Source organism: Myotis daubentonii, chromosome 7 (assembly GCF_963259705.1).
Source record: "Myotis daubentonii chromosome 7, mMyoDau2.1, whole genome shotgun sequence".
Classification (NCBI taxonomy): Eukaryota; Metazoa; Chordata; class Mammalia; order Chiroptera; family Vespertilionidae; genus Myotis; species Myotis daubentonii.
The window spans coordinates 52224344-52248191 of NC_081846.1; the positions used below are offsets into that span (position 1 = coordinate 52224344).

Here is a 23848-nt window from a genome sequence, read left to right on the forward strand (position 1 = left end):
CCCACCTGCAGGCCCGCAGGCAAGCTGGGCGGGATCGCCGCTCTGTGGGTCCCCGCCTCCAGCCGCGCGGGGCCCACTCGGACCCCGGGCTCATCCTCGCGCTCCGGTGCCCACCTGGGGAGGCGGGGGTCCATCCAGGCCAGGGCCCAGGCGCGCTTGGCCTGGGAAGGACGCCGGCCTCCTGGAGCGCCCCCGGCCCGCGCGGGGCCCGACCGGCACCCGGCCGCCTCCCCGCCCCCTCCGCGCGTCGCCCCGCCGCCCTCGGCCCCCACCCACCGCTCCTCCCCTCTCCCCACCCTCCTCCTCCGCCCCCTCCCCTCCCCCTCCGCCTCGCCCGCTGCTCGGAGGAGCGACGGAGCCGCCCGGGCCGGAGCGCAGGCGGCGAGGCCACCGCACCTGCAGCGCGCTCGGCGGCCGCACGGGCACCTGGCCTCCTGCCTCCCGACCTCCTGCCCCCGGGCGCGGGTCTCCCCGGACGCCCGAGCCCCCTGATCGGCTACGATGACCACTTCCCTGCAAGATGGGCAGGGCGCCGCGGGCAGGGCGGCAGCCGGGGAGCCGCCGCTGGCCGCCCAGGTGTGCGGCGCTGCCCGGGGGAGGGGCGACGCCCGCGACCTGGCGCGGGGCCCCCGGCTGCACGCGCGCGCGCTCCTGGCCCCGCCGGACGGGCCCCGCGGCTGGGCGGCCGACAGGTAGGCAGCCTCCGGGGCGCGGGGGAGTGTCCGGGGTGGCGGCCGGCGCGGGGGTGAGGAGGCGGTCCTCGGGGGTGAGCCATGTGCCCAGAGCCGGGCCAAGTTTGTGAAAGTCTCTGAAGACAAGTCCCTCGGAGCTGGCTGCTGCCCGATCGGCGGGACATTGCGATCTGGCAGAGCCTTATAAATAGCATCGCCGGTTCAGGGAGAGCACCCGGGCTCGCGCGCCTCTGCCCACCCGTGTGAAGTGGGAGGCCGAGCTGCAGGCCCACCGCCCAGCTCCCTTCCTTCTTCCTGGCCGCGTATTGAAAAACAAATAAACAACGCCTTTTATTTTTATAGATTTACAAAATCCTACCGTAAACGAGTTCACCTCCCGCATAGAGTCTTACAGCGACCCTGAAGGAGGAGAGCAGGGATGGACACTTGAGCAGTCTTGCTGTTCAGCAGGAAAGAATAGAGGCTTTGAAAGGTTTCCCAATTGCCACAGCATTCAGCTCTAAGTGCCTTTAGAGTTCACAATTTTACACGCACTTTAGAAAAGGAAAAGGCTGCAACAATACACGATTCTCTTAGTCCTTTACATTCATACATTTAATTGGGACTTCTTTCAGATGTTCAAAGTGCTTCAACTTCACTGAAGTTAAAATTACTTTCAGTGGACTAGATATTTCCACTAGCAACTTCTATCACTTACCTCCTCAAAAACACTGACTTGCGATTTAGTATCTATAAGTACTTGAAAAACCAGCAGACTGTGTGTGGGCAACATTGTGAATGAAATTTGAAGTGAGATGAACCACAGCTATAATTAATAAACCATAACTTCCAAAAGTGATTAGTAAAATGGCATAGGGATGAATTCACTCTATTTTTATAGACTTCGTCAATTCAATGGATGCATAACAATGCCTAACTCCTAAGGGTGATTTTTGCATTCATAAATATATAGTATGTATTTGGGCTTCAGGGAAATTATCAAAGTGCTGGAAATGGGGTTTCCATGCCTGGTGACTTTTTACCTGCCCCCTCTTCCCAAAGGATAGGATACTATACATGATTGTATATTAATTAGCATTTTATCTTAACCCACAGAAAGTACATCGCAGACTGTTGTCACAGAGTGGTGCATGTTAGCCTTAGCTTTTTAATTCTGACAGCAATTATATTTTACTTTCTGTTTTATGTAAATTTCATCCTGTGTTCTCTTGGTGTAGGAGAAAAAAGAAAGATCTTGATGTTCTGGAAGTGTCCTCTATTCCAAACCCTTTTCCTGAGCTATGCTGTTCTTCATTTACATCTGTGTTATCAACAGACCTGTTTCCCCAAACAAATTCAAGGAAAAAACAGGTATGCATTTAAAAAAATCTTCTAATTCAAAATTATCAGGAGTTCTACATCTATATAGTCTTTACAATGCTCAATAACTTGCAATATTAATAAAGGCCTATTTTAAATAACTCTATTGACTGACATAGTTCTTTGGCATTATTTGCCCTTAAGGCCTCAGTTTTCACAGTTGTATAATGGGAATTTAAAACTTATCTGTCAGGCCGGCCTGGTGGTTCAGTGGTTGAATGGCGACCTATGACCCAGGAGGTCATGGTTTGATTCCCAGTCAGGGCACATGCCCAGGTTGTGGCCTTAGTCCCCAGTGTGGGGCATGTAGGAGACAGCCGATCAATGATTTTTCTCTCATCATTGATGTTTCTCTATTTCACTCTTCCTCTCCCTTCCTCTCTGAAATCAATAAAACATATATATAGCTTAGCTGTCAGGTTTTCTGGATGGTTTAAATGAGAAAATATCTGTATAGTGCAGAGTCTGAGAGCTATTATTCACAGAGTAGGTGGAAGAAGTCTATGGGATAACTAGATTATCAATTGTAGGTCAGGAATTGGAAAGGGGGGGCAGTGATATGGGGGATGAGAAAGGGTTTGGCTGTTTGTTTAATACCAAACCAACCTCATTTACTAAAGGAAAGTGATATAGTGAATCTGTGGCAGAGGTAATTGGAGTTTAGGACCCCATGTCTTCTTTATTTCAATGAATTCCTCTTACTGAAGGCAGAAGGCAGATGACTTGTAAGTGATCATTAGAAGAAGGACTTTTATTTTTATGATTTTCTTTCTTTATGAGTTTCTAGTGTGGGACCGACTTAAGCAAATTAGATTTCAAGGTTGAAGCAAGTAGGGGGAGATCCATCACAATTACACATTTTGCAAAGGAAAACAAACAAACAAATCAGTATATTCTAGAATAATCCTATCTCTTCTTAATATTCTTCCTCCCAGTTTTGAATCAAGAAAACAAGGAGAGGCTTCACTAGGCAAAATGTATCTTGTTCTTGCAGGGTAGAAGCAGTAAGTTTAAACAGTCAGATGCTTGCAGCGAGGAGAGAGGGGAATCATTTTTGCCCATCTGTTGCTCCCTTTCTTTTTTTCTGCACTTTTACTACCTGTGGTGGGTTCGGTAATGTATGCTTATAGTTTTAGGGATGGAGGAAATGCCCCAGGAAAGAGATGAATCCTTCTTGGTAACATGTAGTAGTAATTCCATCCATGGGATGTGGTGTTTTGACAGAAGTCTGGTATAACAAGGCATATATACTTCTCTTTGGTGGAGGGAGGGTGAAATTTAATTGGTGCATGTACCTTTTGGAGAAGGACTGGAGAGAGTGGGAATAAACATTCCCAGAGCAGACGAATGTTATGAGTTAGTCCTTAAGCGGTGGGACTGAGACTTTGGACGGGGAGATGAACAAGAAAGAGACTCTCTTGAGAACTTTATTGTCAGAGTGAGGTTTAAAGGAAGAGCCCAAGGGAAAAATGCCATTCTGAAATGTCTGGGCCTGTTGGGAGCTTGGCTTTTTGGGATATAAAATGGAAGTATGGATGACAGATTTGACTGTGTGTCAGTGTGGTGGAAAGAATTGATTCTGGATTGTCCATGTGACCCAGAATGGGAGAAGGAAATGTCTGGTGGAGTTTCACAGACTCCCCTGTGTATGGAGGGCTTGTTATGTTCCTTGCGCCTAGGCCAGTGATGGCGAACCTATGACACGCGAACTCATTTTTTTGGTTGATTTTTTTTTTAAATGGCATTTAAATATATAAAATAAATATCAAAAATATAAATCTTTGTTTTACTATGGTTGCAAATATCAAAAAATTTCTATATGTGACATGGCACCAGAGTTAAGTTAGGGTTTTTCAAAATGCTGACATGCCGAGCTCAAAAGGTTTGCCATCACTGGCCTAGGCTCTGAGACACTGAGCTAAGCAAAAATGCCATCCAGAGGGTGTTTACTGAGGTGGGGCTTTGATTTGGGGTTGGGTTAATTTTGTGAATGGATATTGAGAATGCCTGTGTCTAAGAGATGCATCCATGGGGCAGGTTTCTTTTGAATAGAGAGATAATCAGTATTGTATGCTTATGTTAATAGAATTAAAAGAGAAAGAGTGGGTGTTGATGTGTGGCTAGTCATCATCCTAGAGTAAGACATCTTATCTTGGGGAAGGACATTTCTTCAGATCAGGCTTAGCAAATGGCAAGATGGGATAAGGGTGCTGTATTACTGTCTCTGACTGATTTCTTGCTCAGGCCTTGTGCCCTGTTTCCCCAGGGACCTTCTCAGAGAGCTCCGCACCCATACAGACAGCTGTGCCGTTTCATTTCATGAGCAGAGTTCTGGCCTGAGTCCTGGGGACCAGCCCCAGGGGGGTGTTCCCACCAGAAAGGGCACTTCCTGCTGATCTCTTCCTCCAGCCCAAGGGTTAGGGTCTCTAAGTAGAGAAGGCTGTCCCAAAGTGGAAAAGAGGAAGGTTCTTTTTCATATATTTTTTTAATGTTTTCTTTTCCCTACCGTGACTTTGCCTTAAGAATTTATCCTTTGTTTTAATTCCTTTGTATATGCTCAGTTCTTTGGAATGAGTGAAGTTTTGGGAACCCATGATTCTATGTCAGTGATTTCCCCAAGGTTGTGTCTTGGTAACACTAATTACCCTTTTACAAGATGATATTTATGGACCAGTTGTCTCTGATCTTTGGTTGAGATGATGCAAAAGACAGTATGGAATAGGTACTATTGAATATTATACGTGGGTGAAACATTCTAGGGAACGATGTCTCTTTTCTTTATATTCTCTCTTTCTTTTGGTTTGACTATTCCAGTCATTTTAGCAATTCTTTCTCCCCTTAGAAATGCTAAATTTTATGTGGCTTTTCAAAACCACAGTCAAATCATTTCACAGGGTATATATATATGTATATATATATATATACACACACATACACACATACATACACAATATGAGTTGCCTACATAATTCATGAGTGGTAAACTGCAATGAAACCACAAATAAGATATGCTTTATCTCTTTTTGCAAATACAGTATCCCAGAGTATTCAATACTGTTGGCATCTCGTATTTCTTTTTTAAATGAGAGCTGGAATGAGATAAAATCTGAATTCTTCACTTACTCTTCCATTCTAGTATTTTTATAATATTGGCCAGATATATTTCCCAGGCATATTTCTTTGTGTTCACCAATAAAGCAATTCCAAAGTGTATTGTCTTTTTGTACTTGGACCCGGCTCGTATAGTAACTCTGGTTAATTGCTTCCCAGGACTATGTAGTAAAACTAATTCAAAATAAAACCTCTGAAGATTTTAAAGATAAAAAGACACCCGTGAGAAACTGTGTCATGGAATGTTCGAGCTGGAAGAAGTCTTCAAGATCATCTAGTCCAGCGGTTCTCAACTTGTGGGTCGCGACCCCTTTGGCGGTCAAACGACCCTTTCACAGGGGTCGTCTAAGACCATCCTGCATATCAGATATTTACATGATGATTCATAACAGTAGCAACATTACAGTTATGAAGTAGCAACGAAAATAATTTTATGGTTGGGTTACAACATGAGGAACTGTATTAAAAGGGCCAGAAGGTTGAGAACCGCTGATAGTCGAATGAACTTCTTTTACAGATGAGCAAATAGAGGCTAAGAAATGCTTTGGCTAAAATATGGCTTTCTTTTTTATTTTTAAAATATATTTTTATTGATTTCAGAGAAGAAGGGAGAGTGAGAGAGAGATAGAAACATCAATGATGAGCGAGAATAATTGATTGACTGCCTCCTGCATGCCCCACACTGGGGATTGAGCCCACAACCTAGGCATATTGACTGACATGTAATTGAACTGTGACCTCCTGGTTTATAGATCGAGGTTCAACCACTGAGCCACGCTGGCTGAGCAAATCTGGATTTCTTGAGGCTTTGACCATCTTTTTTTGAGGAAGATGCAATTTCCAAAGAAATGAAGAACCATAAGCGTTCTTCAAGTAATAAACTTATGGTAGTGTTGTTAGTGATAACTCTGCCCCTTATACAAGAGTAGGGGTGACAAATACCATTTGTTAATATTCTAATAGCTAAGGACCTGAATCTTTTTATTCTTTGACAAAGATAACTGTGTCATTGTGTTTTCCCCTTCTAGCTTTCTTTTTTTTTTTTTTTTTTTTTTTTTTTTTTTTTTTTTTTTTTATTGCTTAAAGTATTACAAAGGATATTACATATGTATCCATTTTATCCCCCCACCCTAGACAGTCCCCTAGCCTCCCCTATCACCCAGTGTCTTATATCCCCTTCTAGCTTTCTTCTCCATCTTCAACCTAACATTGACAGGAAAAATTTACCAAATAATTAGTCATCTCCAAATAAGATCTATTAGCATTGCTAATAACTAGCTTTTGTATGTGGTTTATGGTCCACAGGATGTTATCTCACAAGCACACCAGTAAGTGGGTCTCTTATCCAAATTTTAAGCTTTAAAAAAGGAAATGCAAAAGCCAGAAGTGATTTGCCTATACATCTGCAGTTTAAATAAAAGGAGATCAAAAAGATGATTATGTCTCAATGTGCTTTGCCTCTTATCACACTAATTCTAGTGTATTCTGTATGCAATTAAGCCTTTTTGTTACTTAAGAAAAATGAAAAATATCTTCCAAATAATTAAGAAATGACTTTTCCATAAGCTCTGCCTTTGAATTTTTTTCCTTTAATTTGTCAAGGATGATAAAAGGAAGTTCATCTCTTCCCAAATTAAGGGCCTCTTCTTTCAATCCTTTGTGATTAAGTAATTATTCCATTTTGTGCCGTGCTGAAACTGTGGGTATAATCCATTAGCCACACTCTCATATACTCATTTCTTCAGTATACACAATAGAAAACAATAAACTCTAGCCTATGTTCCCATTTATCAGATTTTGCAATTATCAAGATTTTTTGTATCCTTTATTTCATTTATTCCTCTTTAAAATTTTTATTGTCTTTGTTGAAATTTTATAAAGTAAACCCTATACATACTGTTGATTGTATCTTTACCTAGTTTTGTCTGAATCTCTGAAAAACACACACATTTCCTTAAAAGGCCATTATTCCCTAACAAAAACATTAATTTACTTTTAAAACCATCTATAATCAAATTTTCTCATTTACAACCACCTAGAATCAAATTTCTCAGTTGGAATGGTACATCAAATGCTAAAATTATAAACTGGCTGTATTTCAAAGTCTTTAAATTAGTGTTTTGGAAATTTAAATTTATTTTCACATGAAACGACATTATAAGTTATATTTAGGCCACCCAAGCCATTTTACAAAATCCTATTTGATGTGAAATGAAATGCAGATATCATGTAAAGGCAAAAAAGAATAATAGAAACAGTACTTGCTTCTATTAGGGTTTGAAACAAATACGTCTTTCCAACAGCAATTACTACTTTTGAATGTTGGCACTTGATGAATATAATTTTTCTTGGAGAGGAATTTGAAAGTACACAGATCTTTGTAGCAATATTGAAGCAGGCTTTAGAACAGTACTTCTCAAAGTGTAGTCACTGGACCAACCTTCCTCAGAATGAGCAGGGATGCTTGTGAAAAATATAGAAACTTGAACCTGTTCCAAAACCCACTGAATAACAACACTGTGAAGGGCATAGGAATTTGACCTTTTATTATTTTTCTCTTTGACATACGTACAAAATCAGCGGTATTCTTATCCTCTGTTGCTTTCAAACTCTGGGGGCAATCTGACTTTTTAAAATTGTGGACAATTTCATTTAGTTGGTGAAAGGTAGGAATACTACAAATGGACTTCAGCCGCTATTTTGACCTGGTATTGATTGTTTGGAGGAAACAGAACCTCACATGAACTGGCCTGAAAGGTTATGGTATAGTGCTTGAGGGCCAAAAGTTCACTGATCTCATGAGAAATTGGAATTGGAAACTGGAAAGTCAGCAAAAATCACCACAGGCACTTTCTCCCTTCTCTTTCTTTTGTTCTCCCCCAAGCATAGCACATAGTCTCTGCTTCGTGTACATCGATTTCACTTCATGACATTCTGCAGTCCTGCTTGTCTTGATTGCGTGTCAGTGCAGGTGTCCCAAACGGCCACCCCGATTGGAATAAATATTTCCTCCTGGTAACTGACTGGAGTCTATACCTGGACAGAGATTTTAACCCAGAGTGTTAAATTCTTATTCAGTCAGCTGTGGTCAAAGGGACATAGGGACCTGGACCAAGGCTCACGAAGCAAGGGTTGTGGGAACACATTTTGTGAACTGGAGGTGCAGGTTCAGTAGGTATGGTATATAGCGGTGGAGAGAAAACAGTGGACGGCTAGTGACCCAGAAAAAAAGATCCCACAAAACAAATTCCTATAATAAGTGCATGACGTGGTGACCCATTGATTGGTTTGGCTGACCAGTTTCTTCACCTCAGATCACTTGATTCACTTGAAGTCTATTTATTTGATATGGTTTCAGTTGATGCCACCCGTCAGTGATGGGAAACCGCCTTGGCCATTGTTCTGAGCTTGCATCTTAGTGAGGCCCCTTAGCTACCAACTCTAGTTTCTCCCTTGTTCATGTTAGTTACTTTCATTTGTAGCAGAAGACAGCTGTCTCTTCCTATTTTACAACTTAAATCCCTGGAAAATATTCTGTTTGTCAAGGTTTTATTTCCAGTTCGAAGATTGCCTCTAAGTTTTGGTTAATTTGAAGGGTACATTGTTGTACATTTGTCTCCAATATGTGTTTTGTTTTCCAGTTCTTTGAAAGCTCAGCTTCTGGTTTGTTTTCTCCTTGGGGCATATATTGTTCTATCAAGAGAAGGAAAATTGGAAACATTCATGGTTCAATATCAGTGTGGATCTTAATTAATATAAAAAAGATTTCTGCAGTCCTATGCATGTTGGTTTCAAAAATATCAGTTTATGCCTGGCTGCGGTGGCTCAGTGATTGAGCATCGACCTATGAACCAGGAGGTCACAGTTAGATTCCCGGTCAGGGTACATGTCCTGGTTGTGGGGTCGATCCCCAGTGTGGGGCATGCAGGAGGCAGCTGATTAATGATTCTCTCTCATTATTGATGTTTTTTTCTCTCTCTTTCCCCTTCCTCTCTGAAATCAATACAAATATATTTTAAAATAAGCCAGGTTATATGAAATAGTAACAAATTATGTTGTGTAAGCATTTGATCAGGGATAAGCAGACTTGGGAATTGTTCTTTTGGCACCTAGAGAAAGGACAGCTCAAGGGAGAACCTGGGAAGTGACTACAAGCCTTTGCCAAGGTGTGGGAGCCGAAGGGAAACTTTTGGAATGAATTCACAAGAGAAATGGGAGAGCCAGTATGGGGAGAACAGCCATTAGTTCTTGCCCTTCCCTTTGGTCCCACTTATTTAGTATTTTTTCAAAGCCGCAGAGAAAATAAGAACACAAAGGAGGATATTCTTAACAAGTTTATGACTGTTTCTATCTATTCCACAAGATCATTTGTAAGTTGGCTGTTTATTTACATGCATTTTCCTATAGGTGTAATGTTACATGTGGTGGTTAGATAGGTATGGCAGTCAGTAAAAAATTTTAAACCCATAATAGCTCCAAAGAATAGTACATGTACAACATCCTGTATACCATTTTTAATAAGTTTCTATGGAAAGAGGTGAGTCAATATGATGTGATTAAAAGATATTAGACTGGGAATAAAGAAGCCTAGTTTTTTTTCTCTTCATTGATTTTAAGGTATTACAAATATGTCCTTATCCCCCCACTGCCCCCACCCTACCCCCCAATCCTGCCCTCACCCTCAACCCCTGTTGTCTGCGTCAATTGGTTATGCTTATATGCGTGCCTACAAGTCCTTTGGTTGATCTGTCCCCCTTACCCCCACCCTCCCCTACCTTCCCTCTGAGGTTTGAGCATCTGATGGATGCTTCTCTGTGTGTAGTTTTTAATAGGGTCCTGCTGCTGATGGGTGAGTGAGAAGAGACTACTGCCTACACTTTCTGGGCCTTTGAGCACTGCGATTTCTTCCTGTTCTGAGAGCAAGAGATTCCGATGGCTCTTGAAGAACTAATGACTCCATGTAGTACGTACAGGAGTCTTGGGAGGTTTCTTTGGTTCCATTGCCCCAGAAGTTTTTTTCTAAGCCTTTGTTCCGATCTTCCCACATGTTCACCACACCTTTGATAAAGAGTCCATTGGGATGCCATGGGGCAAGGAGCAAAGGAGCCACGATTGTGGAAATGATGGGGGCAGGCGGGGCTAGTTAAACCACAAATTGTGTGTCAAAGTCAAGGTCCAACTATTAGAGAGTCAGAAAAGGTATATCTGGAAGTGGGGCCAGATTAGGTGGTACAGTTATATTTAAACTTAGATGTATGGATATAAGATTAGATGTGGACACTTGAGGCTGACGTAGGTCCAGTATGTACCTGGCTGTTCTCCACTTTCAAGTCATCCATTGGTTGCTCAAACCAGAAACCTAGGAGACCTCTTTCTGATCTTTGTCAAGTACAGCTCCATCTTTCATCACAATAAACTAGAAGCCATAAACTTGTCTCTGTCTCCACTGCTATCATCCCAAGTTAGGTCCCTGTCTCTTCCTGTACAAAAGCCTCATAAATGGCCTCCTTGCTTCTACTTTTGCCTGTTTTGGTCTATTCTCCATTCACTTGCTACAGTAAACTTTCAGAAATATAGATCATATCATGTCATTCCCTGGTTGAAAACTTTTCTATAGCTGAGAATGAAATCTAAATTCTTATCTTAGCCCATAGGTCTGTACATGGTTTAGCTTCTGTACACCTCTTAAAATTCACCTGCATTCTACTCTTTGTTCATTATACTCCGGCCATGGAAGGGCGATCCTACCCATTTGTGAACTTGGCAAGCTTTTTTCTACTTCAGAGCCTTTGGCTTGATTGTTTCCTCTGCCTAGAACCTCTTTTCCTGACTCTTCACATAGCTGACACCTTTTTAATCTTAGCTCTCAGTACAAGATCATCTTATCAAGGAGGCCTTTTTTTGACTAGTCTACCTAAGGTATCCCTCTACATCTGTAAAGGGTATGCATTTCCCCATTTCCATATTATAAACACTAAATAATTCAACTATGCCACTACACCCCCACCTCCATCACACAACCTGTTGTATTTTCCTAGCTGTACTTACCATAATCTAAATTGTCTTTTTTATCTATTGGGTCTAATTATTATTTTCCTCTCTAAATAGAGTGTGGTAGGTTCATTGTTTTGGAGTTCGTTGGGAAAAGAATAGATAATTGAGTTATTGAAGATAATTAAAACCAATTTTAACAAATTGTATTTTGACATATTTTTCTAATCATGATCAATCATTTTCTTCCTCTTTTCATCAAATTAAAAAAAATATATCCAATTATATTAACAGAGTCTATGAACAAAGATAAAGTTATATGCTAGAATACTGGACCAACTGGATTTAGTAGCATATACATTTTGCTTTCATTACACACATAGGATCATGTGTAATGAAATTAATGATATATTTCTGACTTTATACATTATTTCATAGAGTTATAAGTGAAAAGTGCTTGATGGACTGCTGTACTTTCTTCCAGCTTACTGTGTATTAACAAAAATCCAGCCCTAACCGATTTGGCTCAGTGGATAGAGTGTCGGCCTGCGGACTTAAGGGTCCCAGGTTCGATTCCGGTCAGGGGCATGTACCTTGGTTGCAGGCACATCCCCAGTGGGAAGTGTGCAGGAGGCAGCTGATCGGTGTTTCTCTCTCATCGATGTTTCTAACTCTCTATCCCTCTCCCTTCCTCTCTGTAAGAAATCAATAAAATATATATATTTTTAAAAAAATTCACACATTTAGCAGAGTTAAGTGGAAATATCCATTGGGTTTATAATATAAGTCTTTCAGAGCAGGGGATTGGTGTTAGCACATTTTTTAATTATTAACTATTAATGGCGTAGTTGAATTATTTAGTGTTTATAATATGGAAATGGGGAAATGCATACCCTTTAGTGTATAAGACTTTCCAAGGGGTGTACAAAATCATAGATTTAAGAAAATCTGCTTCTAAATCCCCACCTTCCAGTGTACTTTTTTCTAAAACTTATCTTCCTGAGAACCCACCAGTGTTCACAATAACTTTCTCACCTGGTGCATTACCCAGGGGCATGTAAACCTCCAGGGCATCACATACAGGGAAAGCTTCTTTTAATAATGAATCAAAGCACCACAAATCAGAAGCACTTCCTATCTTTTTATGCCTTACACATATTTCTCTGAAAGGGAGATAGGGTTGGAAATAAGAATTTTGGCTAGTGTTGAAATGTTCTGATTTAGATAAATGATGGTGTGATGGGAGTAATGACAAATTTTATTTATTTTTTTGTTTTTCAGCTTTCAATTATTGACTTCAGTTCTTCCCTCTCCTGTTGTCAGAGAATGGATAACCTTTGAGGGAGAGTTTCCTAAGAACAAAGCAATAGTGCATCAGGGAGAGATATTGAATGCTGAAAGTGGCCTTTGGTCATGTAGTTAAATGTATTTTCCCCTGTTCTCAATACTTAGGACCCATCAGTAGCTGAAAGAAAGCACACTGACAAACACCTGATGTGACAGAGGTTACTGCTGTGGCGAGGATCCTTGGGAAGCCAACCTGAAGAGTGGCTTTGCCTGTAGAAAGTTTACTAGGGAGAGCTCATGGAAACATTACCTGTGGGAATAGACCCAGGGGATAGGCACAGTGCAGCCCCAGCAGAGACCTTAGCCAATCCCATAGGAGCTCTGGATCTGGGATGACCCTTCAGAATGATTCACAGTTAGGGCCGAGGAGCGGGGCTGTCCAGGAAGGACTCTCTTCAGCCTAGTGCAGTGGCTGGCAGGGCGGGCTTAGCCAGGCGGTCTTCATGGCTGACACTCTAACAGCTGGGAGAACGAGTGCTTCAGGGCCGAAGGGTTGGGACGGTGTGCCGCAGCATCTGCCACAGTCAGTAACTGATTCCTTTAAATGTAACAAATTCCTTCGGGGACTACCACAATTTTTAGATACATTAGATAAAACTCAAGGAAGTAATATGTACATGATTTTTTTTCAGATTTTGTGCATTTTATTTAATATTGTGGTTAAAACCCATTTTATGAAATCATATCGTGAGATATTTATTCGTATGCTAGTCAATTCCCATTCTATTTTATTAAAAAACTTTAATATTTCTTAATTTCTGTTGACAAAAAATATTCTAGCTGCTAGACTCATTTTTAAAAAACATATACCTTTTGCTTTCATTAAAAACATAAAGACATTTTTATCACAATGTAATTCCAATTAATGGGGCTATTTCTAATTTTATACTTGATTTTTATTTAGTTAAATAAAAAAGCTGAAAGTCAAGGTGGAAATGACACTCACGCAAAGGAATTTCATGCCCTTTTTGACACTTCATCATACTCCTCAGAACTCTTAGTTCTGTATTTAATTTTGATTGCTTTCAGCTATTTCTCTTATAAGATATAGTCAATAATTTTCAGTAAAGATTTTTCTTTCTCAGAATGCCTATTGATAATCTCTTATTGAGAAAAGTAAAGCGGATTTTATCTGATAGAGACCCTAATTGCTTTACTGGATGATGGATCATTAAAAAGATTCTAGCTCAGGTGGAATTTAAAACCGACATTGCTTTTCACCACCTCTGCACTCTTTTCTCTCTCACCCAGATTAATTTTTCTTCCTAGCTCATCATAGTTTGTCACATATATGTGTTCATTCTCTGCCTTTTCCCATTAGGAAATAAACCTTAAGAGAGGGTAAGGACTTTGGTTTATATATCACTGGATCAGTGGAAACTGCAATGCCTGGCACTGAATACATTTTGCTGAATGAAAGAATAAATGAATGAATAAATGAATGGGGAAGGACCAGAGAAGTGGTTGTTATTAAGGACAGAAATGAGGGGATATTTTGGAATTTACTGATAGTTTAATATAAATGATAAAGAATTTGCAATGAAACTTAGAAAAGTGAAAGTAACTAACTTAGTTTAGTTACCATGAGGGGTCTGATATTGTTGTTAAAAGAGATCCTAGAGAGGATAAACATTTAAGTATTGATTTGTCACTTTTAGCACCTTCTAAATTTGGGTCATCCTTACTCAGAACAAATTCTATGTTTTTGTCTCTTTGGTCCCCTTGTAAGCATTTTCAGTTTTACCAGCTCATGTGTGCCAGTTAAGAAGCATGTATACTTTATGGGGCTGAGTCCAGTAAAAGCTTTTCGCTCAACCCCCATTCACAGTGGAAGATTACTTTCATTCTTGGGAAGGGTGACATCTGCGTGTGAAGCCCAGTATTCAGATGAAAGGGTACTTTGGTATTATTCAACTGTGTATTGGCAAGACTCAGGCCAGTATCTAGTTTCTCTTTAGAGACATTTTGCATTATATTACAGTACTCTTACTGTGCTGTGCCAGGGAAATTAAGATCAGCTGGAACACTCTGTAGGTCATTGGCTTGGAGTCTTAGGGCACTGGGAACTTGATGTTTTGTTTTAATGACCTCATTTAGGCTGAACCTGCCTTTGTTCCAAAGGCATAAGGGTCTCTTACAAAACCAAGTCTGCACCTTTGGAGAGGTTTAGAGAAAGTGACCAAAATATTTAAAGGCATTGGGTCGACGTCCAGGTAAAGAGTACTTGATAAATTATGGCTCTTGAGTCAAGAAAGACGAAGAGGCACAATTCAAGTCTCCTCAACTTGGTTGTAGCCATTAAATGTCATGGTATCCGAAACCTATTTGGAAGGTTGAAGGAGGTAGTTTTAAGAAAAATGGAAGGAAGAAATGTTGATGGGTCATGGGACTTGTGCTCAGGTAAATCGTCTCTGTAGAGATCTCCAGAGGACATCACTCCTGTGGAATGAGGCACCTCCTGCATATTTCTCCCAGTGGGACATGTATATGCACGTGGGGTGTGTGAGGATTGTGGGAGGGCCGTACGGAAAGTTGTATGATGAACACGGAACATCTTTCTGGAACATAACTTTTAATTGAAAATAGGGGGAAACAGTTTCATATTTATACCAGAGGCCTGATGCACGAAATTCATGCAAGGGGCTTGGCCCTCGCAGCTCTGGCTTCATCCAGAAGGATGTCCAGAAGATTGCTCGGCTGTCCAGTTTAATTAGCATATTATGCTTTTATTATTATAGATTGTTATATTTATATTTATATTTACACACTCCTATTTTTAGAAGTAGAATTCACAGGTTATGTGTATATTTAAGACAGATTAAATACCTTAGAGTTATTGCCTACCCTGAGATAGACAGGGCTATGTGATTACTTTCTTTGCATTCAGTAGTTCTGGTGGAAAAATTAAAAAAAAAAAATTAGTTTTGTTTTCAGTTCTGTGGGAAGTGGCTCTTTACAATCCTCAGGACATTTGGTTATCATCTCTTTTTTCCCTCTCAGTTCTTCTCTAGACAAAGTTCTTTATCTCTAAAGCTTCTCTTATTTTATTAGTATCTATGTCATTAATATTGAGTATATTGGCCCAACTGGAGTGGCTCAGTTGGTTGAGCATTGTCCTGTGCACTGAAAGGTTGCTGGTTCCATTACTGCTCAGGACACATACCTGGGTTGCTGAGACATCATACTTTCATGGTATAACTGATGTGCCTGATGGAACAGAACCTGTTTTAGATTTAAAAAAAAATATTTTTATTGATTTCAGAGAGGAAGGGAGAGGGAGAGAAATATAGAAACATCAATGATGAAAGAGAATCACCTCCCACACTGGGATAGAGCTCACAACCCGGGCATGTGCCCTGACCTGGAATGGAGCCATGACCTCCTGGTTCATAGGTCGATGCTCACCGCTGAACCACACTGGCCAGTCCCGTTTTAGACTTAGCCAAAGGTTTCTTTCACTTAGCATTAGCTTGGACTCAATTAGTTTAGTTCTAAACATATCAAATTGTAGTCATATAAAATTTAAATATAAACATGCTTTTTACTTCTTTGAGAAAAATGATTCTTCAAAAGCAATGATTAAGACTATGTCCTGGATCACGGAGGTCGGTGCCGCTATAACGCAGCGTAGTTTCGCTTATGCTGGTTTCCAAGGCACATACATCCTGCTTTTATATTAGTGGCGATACAATTTTCAAGGTACTTTTGAACATGTTATCATTTCTATCCTTTGAATATCTGACTATAGTAGGTATGTGAGTTAGTTTTGTCTCAGTTTTACAGATGGAAAGGGATAGGGTCAAAAATCCAGGTTAAATCGAACGGTATTGCATGACAGAGCCAGGACTTGAACCCAGATTTTCAGATTTCAATTCCAGCCCTGAATGCCTAACACAGAATAGATAGGTGAACTTATATTTAAAAACTAGACACAAAAGCAATATTGCAGATTTTTATGTGGTGAAACATGGAGTGTGACAATAATAAAAAGAGTTGTCCTTTAAGATGCACATGAAACCCATCCTTAATATATTCTGATATCCCATGACCACCAGTTTTTTTCCTATGTGTTGGTATATTGCTTTCAGGAGACCAAACCTTTTCATTATGGTTTCAAAAAAAAATGTCAGAAATCCTTATTGTTATTTTTTAATTTGTAGCATTTTGAATGATTTTTAGAAACCAGCAGGAAAATTGGATGATTCTCAAATCAGAATGTGTTTTGACTGAAAGAGTTTAGTTATACTCTGAGGTGTTAAATTAATTTTCATTGACAGGCCCTTGCCTGGGATTTAATTGAGATTTAAGTTAGTAAAAGTCCTGCCCTGTGGCCTAGAGAACAAGGCCGAAGTAGATGGAGTGAAGAGGAATGTGTTTTCTCTTGCTTTTTTTCTCTTGGGCGGAACCCAGGTCACCTCAGAAATTGTAGATGTTTGGTGGTGGACCTGTCCTGCCACCTTAACAAGTCCAACACCCATCGTTAGAATAATTACAGGTCTATAATGTCAGTGTAGAGAATAATGGTTTTAAATCATGGGATAAAAAATGATTCAAATATTTAGAGATAGAATTAAATTCCATTATAAAAAAAAGTTAGCAATCCTTTACTTATCAATATGATTACCCATTCATCTTCGAAAAGTTGTGGGTTTTTTTGGTTTTGTTTTGTTTTGTTTTAATCCTCACCTGAGGATATTTTTCCATTGACTTTTAGAGAGAGTAGAAGGGAGGGAGGGAGGGAGGGAGAGAGAGAGAGAGAGAGAGAGAGAGAGAGAGAGAGAGAGAGAGAGAGAGAAACATCAATGTGAGAAAGACACGTGGATTGGTTGCCTCCTGCACACATCTCGACCTGGCGGGGAATCGAGCCTGCAACCGAGGTACGTGCCCTTGACCTGAGTTGAACCTGCAACCCTTCAGTCTGTGGGCCAATGCTCTATCCACTGAGCCAAACCGAGCAGGGCAAAAAAAAAAAAATTTTTTTTTATAAGGCTTTAGGGTGGCAGTTTTCAAATCTCCGTAAGCATGTCACATGCTATGGAGTTTTTGATATAAGCATAAATGATTGGTCCTCATTTCTGAGCAGTCTCTTTCCATAGGTCTGGAGTGGGGCTGAGTTACTAAAACTTTTAACAAGCACTTGCCTGGAGAGTCTTATGATTCTGAGGCAGGCTCTCTGTAGAACACTTTGGAGGAAACCATGGGATAATCTGATTGAAACAGCAGTTGGCAGGGCATTTCCCCAACAGAGGAATAATTGGGAAATACACCTTCCTTTCTGGAGGTGGTCTTACTTGTACATCCACATACTTTATACAGTATATGTTTGTGGTTCTGTAATATTTTTTCTAAAGGATAAATCTTTTTTTTTTGTATTTAAATGGCAGTTTATTTCTTAAAATATCAACTTAATACATTAAACATATCACTTTTTACTATTATATTTTTAGAAAATTTTAAGTTTCCCTAACAAAAAAATGAATCATTCACAGTATGTTAAAGAGGTTCATTTTTACTCTGTAGTCAATATAGTTGGGTCAGGAAACTTTGGGTTGGGCACAGGGGAGGAGAGCCTATCATACATGCTCTGAACGAATGCTTCATAGTTCCCATTCATGTCTGTAACTGCACTTAAAAAATTGATACACACATGTACATACACATAATATTTTACATAGTCTATAACTCCTTTTTACTTATAAAAGTATAAAGGATAAATCTTGTCTAAATATTTTTTGCTTCATTTCAAAGCTGATTAGCTTTTGGTTGAACTTTAAATTGCATTATTTTTAAAAGATAAATTGTATTTGTTGTTTGAAAATGAACCTCAGTGGCAATGGGAATTGTCGGGGCTCCATGACTGTGAAAGTGGTTGTTGAAGTAGGTCACACAGGGGCGCTGTTGAGATATACTTTTGTCTGTGGTTAAGTTCCAAATACAGACAGCAGAGGGGGCATGCTTTAAATGTCCCAAAGGATCTGTGACCTGATTGTTTTAGTATAGATTAGTCTAGATCAGCAGTTCTCAACCTGTGGGTCGCGACCCCTTTGGGGGTTGAACGACCCTTTCACAGGGGTCGCCTAAGACCATCGGAAAACACATATGTAATTACATATTGTTTTTGTGATTAATCACTATGCTTTAATTATGTTCAATTTGTAACAATGAAATTGGGGGTCACCACAACATGAGGAATTGTATTAAAGAGTCGCGGCATTAGGAAGGTTGAGAACCACTGGTCTGGATTGTATTGTTCATTCATGTCATTTAGACTATTAGAGAAATATCATTCGTTGAAATAAATGATTTAAGAAAGGACCACGTGATCAGAAGCCTTTAGCAGTTAATTATTTGAGGAAAAGTATTTTAATCATGTATTTAAATAATTCTGATTTCTATTCACATTTTCATAATACATTATGAACAATGGTTCTAGATACCATTATTCTTAGTTGTTAGAGTCTGATATGCTAAAGTGTTAGTTGACCCTAAAACTGGAATCGACAGATACGTCCTATAGATTATTTGTTGAATAAAGTTTTATAGTGTTTTGCTTAAGCATTAAAGATATATGTAATTCAGGTCATATTAGATGATTAAAAACGTTTGAAATAAATCCCATATCCTATAACTTTTTTCCCTCTCCTTCCAGACTTATTTATATAACCTTGATATTTGCATTTTATGTGGCATTTTTACATACATGCTTTCATCAATAAGTGTTTAGTAATAATAGAATATTATTAATTATTGTATTATTTTCCATATGAACAACTATAAACCTGCTTTTGCCCCACCCGATATAACTAAGAGAAATTATAGGCATTTCTACTAGATTGTAAACCCTTGATAGGTGGGCTTAATTTTTTTCTTTATAATCCATTTTCACATAATTTTGAAACACTTAACAATATTAATCGTATAAATGAATAAAGATTAAAATTGTGACCTCTCTCTATGATTGCATATCTGTGCTAGAAAGAGGTTGAATGCACCGAAGATTATTTTGAAAGAGGTTGAATGCACATTCCCCTCATTTCTAGCTTCTGTGTTGAATGCAAGTGTCTGTGAAAGTTAGTCAGTTTTTGCCTTTGGCTTTCTCTTTTACCATTAATGTTTCCTCTCACTGATGGTCTGGGGATACTGCCTTACACTCTTGTTATGATACTATCAAAATGTGGAGCTGTGCAAAGGCATCGGTGTGATGTGGTTAATCCATTAATAATAAGGGGAATATCTGACATGATTTCTATTCATTGGAGTAAGATTAAATAAATGAAAGTTTTGTAGGTTATTTCAAGGATTCAAGGCTAGATATTGGAAATATTTTTTTTCAGCTGTTTTTTTTATAACAAGTGAACTATAGTTCTTTACTGAAGCAGAGTAATTTGCACTATGACCATTCCAGCTTTCCTCAAGGAGAAGACAAAAGTTATGCTTTAAAGTTCAAGGTAATTTTTGTTTTTTATGTTTCCTTGAGCCTGATTTGAAGTGTAAAAATAAGATTCCAAGAAGTCCCAAGTTAAAGAACATATTATTCCACAAAATGATATCTTTGTGTATTTATCAGTTTTTTGCTCTTGCTATTCTAAACTATTTTCTATTTTTATCTTCTAGACAAAATGTACTTTAAATAATCCTTCAAGTACTCAAGAGAGAAAACACAGCAATGAAGGAATCCCAAAGAGTAATTTTAAGAGAGACTTAGACTATGTAAGGAAACATTTTATTAAGGCTCTTGGTAATTCTTAGGGTTTTTTTTGTTTTGTTTTTTAGGACAACGGGAACTAAAGATACTTGGATTCTTTAGACATCCAATTGGGCACAAATTCTTTAGAAACTCAATATTTCAAAAGATGGACCTTAGCTCTATTTGCTTTACTAAACCTTGACTCATTAATGTCATAGCTTTTATAAAAAGCAACTGTTATGTCCCTAATCGCTTTTGTTTGGGAAAAATGTATATGTAATTAGCATGTTCCAAGTTGAAAGTTGAGATATAGGTACCAAATATTGAATGCAGAAGATTGGGGAATAGCTGGTCAAAGTGGCAGGTGCATGAGATGCCAAGAGAGAAGTAGCACGATGATAAAGAAAATAAGGAAAGTGGAGATGGGTATTTAGGACAATTTTCAGAGACTGAGGAATATTCCTACTTGTTCATAATAAAATAGTTTGAAGAGTACATACTTCATCACATATACAGCGCATACAAAGTAAGCAAAGGGAAGAAGGTTAGTCTTACCATGACTTCCCAGAATACCTAGTGAATAGCAAAGTATGAATCAGAAAGTCTTACCACTTGCAAAAGAGAATACCTGTCTGTACACATCCTGAAGAGTTTTGATAGACTTGAGATTCTTAAAAGGGTTTCTGTGATTTTTGGCTTCCTACATGTATAGTCAGCAATAAATATCATTCAATGATTCAAAATGAGGATGACGCCTTCAAGGAAATTACTTTCCAGGCGTCTGTAACATCATTCTACAAAAACAATTATTCAAAGACTTTACTGGTGGAAATTCAGATAAGGATGCTGAATAAATAGTTCCATCAGGCTTTGTGTATGTGTAAGTAAGAAAGCTCTACTAAAGCAGCATAAAACAATATAAAAAAATGTTTGGTGATTTGAAAAAACCTTGCCTGATTTCTTACATCAATCTATATTTGTGAAAGAATATAATTTTATTTTATATTTATAATTTAAATTTACATTTCAATAATTTATTTGAACTATTATATATTATAGAAAATTAGGAACTATATACAAATAAAAGATAAAACTAGAACTACTGAACAAAATCTAAAAACACAATTGTGTTGCTTAGAGATAACTCCTGTTGATGTCTTGGGTATCTGGCCCATCCTTCCTACCTTTTTAATGGATCTAAACATAATTTTAAAAATGTTTATCAAATACTCTATATTGATCTAGAGTCACAAGCTTTTAGCAGGAAAGGGCTTTACTGAGGATTTCTTTTCTTGTTTTACAAATGTAGGGACTGAGCCCCAAATGAATTGAATTACTAGCCAGTACTTGGCTGTAATCCTTTATCAACCAGAGTGAAGGCAAGAGGAGAACCTGAGTTGATCTTTGTACAGTGTCACTAAATGCAGGTCCCACACTTCCTTTAATTTCTCAGATTGTTAGCAGGTTGCCATGCACACAAATGCCAGACTGCGAAGATGCAGGCTGCATGAACACAGTGTGCCCAGTGGCTGATGCCAGCCACCTGCTTGGATCCCAGCCTGGCAGTGCCCAAGAGACAGGGCCTCCAAGTCAGAGCTGGCTTGTTCAGGGTTGGGCCCCAGAAGACTCTCTCAGATGAGTAGTAGCCTATGAAGCAGAGCCCTGGACCAAATTTACCAAGTGTGGGGCCCAGCTGCCCAGAGTAAAAGCTACTCTACTGCTTTGGAGAAGGCAGTGGGGTCAGGAAAAGATTTCAGAGAACTAGAGAGGATGATGGAGAAGTGAACTGGTCTGAGGCCTTCGGAAACCTCTGGCCTCCAGACTAACTGCCTGAGGATTGGAGGATCCCAGTCCTTCCTACATCAGTCCTCTAGTTCTCTGAGGATTAGCAAACAAATAACATGGTGTTGTAGGACACAGGGGAACCTAGGCAGAATAACTTTTCCCCTTTCCCTCTTTTATTGAAAAAAGTAAGTACTGTTAAGACACATTGAGCCCAAGGCTCTGCTTGAGGTGTTATTGATGTGCACAAGGGGGAGGCAAAGAAAAGGTAACTGTGTTTTGTTTCGGTTTTTTGTTGTTTGTTTTTTTTTTAGTCTTGAAACACCCCAAGACTTTTGGTACTCAATAGACACTTTCAATGCAATGTTTTGGTCAAAACCCCTTACTTAATGGCCTGGGATGGAAGGCGGCCTCAGTGAGATGCTGACAATAAAAGCAAACACTAATGTAATCTGCCTGAGAACTTTTTCCATCCCTAGTCTTAGAAAGCCTACCATTCTGCACACAAGACTGATGTGGAAGAGGTTTTGTTTTTGTTTTTAAGTAAAATAGCTATTTATCCAGCCTCTTGTCATACCAAAATGTTTTGTGCATATACCGTTGCAATTAGCACACAGGCAAACTTAGACATCAAGTTACATTTCATGTTACCTAATTATATAAAAATGTAAAGGGAAGATGATGTATCAATTCCTTTTAACACAATGAGCAAACAATTCAGCAGTAGATATGAGGCACAAAATCTTAGTAAAATGACACAGACAAAACAATAATGTAATTCTCACTTAAGTTTAACTTACCATATTTTTTTATGACTATACAAAGATAAACTTTTAAAATGTTATATTTACTAAGATTCTGGCAAGAGCTTTATGTAACAAGACACAGCATACGAGGCCTGCCACTCGACTTGTATATGGTAAGCCTCAATGTTACAAACAAAACAAAACAGAGGAGTATTTTTAAGTGTCAACTCATCTCATTCACTGCGAGGTTTGAGAAGAACTGTCATTGAAATATACAGAAATTTCCATGTATTATTCCAATCAGTTTAGTATTAAAACTGAAAGAAATTTCTTAAGCTTGATAGAAATTCATTAAGGCCAAATACTTTACTGGGTCAACCATAATTGATTAGGATTACAGCCACGTATTGCCATGCTATTCTTACCCATGCGATGTAGATGTTTGCAAAATAATCAAGTGGCAGTTTTGCAAATATGGATTAGAATAGATTAGTCACCATTGATCTGGTCACCATCAGAATAGATCAGATCACCATGACTGATTTTAATAGAATATTGTAATAGCAAAATAATGGAGTTAATGTTTTCATACACTGAAGACTATAATGTGTCTTGTTTATCAAATTTAAAGAAGTGCAACTACTTGCATAAAGTGCTGTCAAAGTAGTTTCAGTTGTAGGAGCAGATGAAGCAGTGCAGCAGAGGAGACGTGTTGACTCTTGCAGGATTTCTCCAGTGTCAGGGCACCATGTGCTGACTGTAGAGTATAGATTAATTCGCTCCTGATCATCATCTAAGTAATAGTTTTGTTGTTTTACTCTTCTCCAAACTATCGAATGCAGTTTCATTTGGGTGTGGCTTGATGCCATTCTGTTTATTAATGCCAATTCTATTCCGGGATTCATACATCAGAATGAGTTCAGTCTCCTTCCAGGTAGTCACTAGGAGATGATGTTGATTCCAGGGATGGTGTTACTACTCAGGAGTTTCGGAACAACTGACTTGTTTTAGAGATTGATAGCAATCTTCACAAACATTCCCACGGATGGCTGATCTTAATTCCTTGTGACTATCTGATTTTGAGAAAGAGCAAAAGGTTGCTGAGAGCCAATTCTGGGGAATGACAGGAGCCC

At 39.2% G+C, this 23848-nt stretch overlaps 1 protein-coding gene across 1 annotated transcript in view; it reads left to right on the forward strand.

Moving 5' to 3' along the window:
• The first annotated feature begins 322 nt into the window (after positions 1-322).
• The window catches only part of GRB14 (growth factor receptor bound protein 14), a 107702-nt gene continuing 84176 nt past the window's right edge, over positions 323-23848 (forward strand). Inside the window, exons 1-2 of the mRNA XM_059704254.1 lie at positions 323-692; positions 1910-2042. Coding sequence (XP_059560237.1) covers positions 502-692; positions 1910-2042 — 324 coding nt within the window. The 5' untranslated portion in view covers positions 323-501. The remainder of the gene's footprint in view (positions 693-1909; positions 2043-23848) is intronic.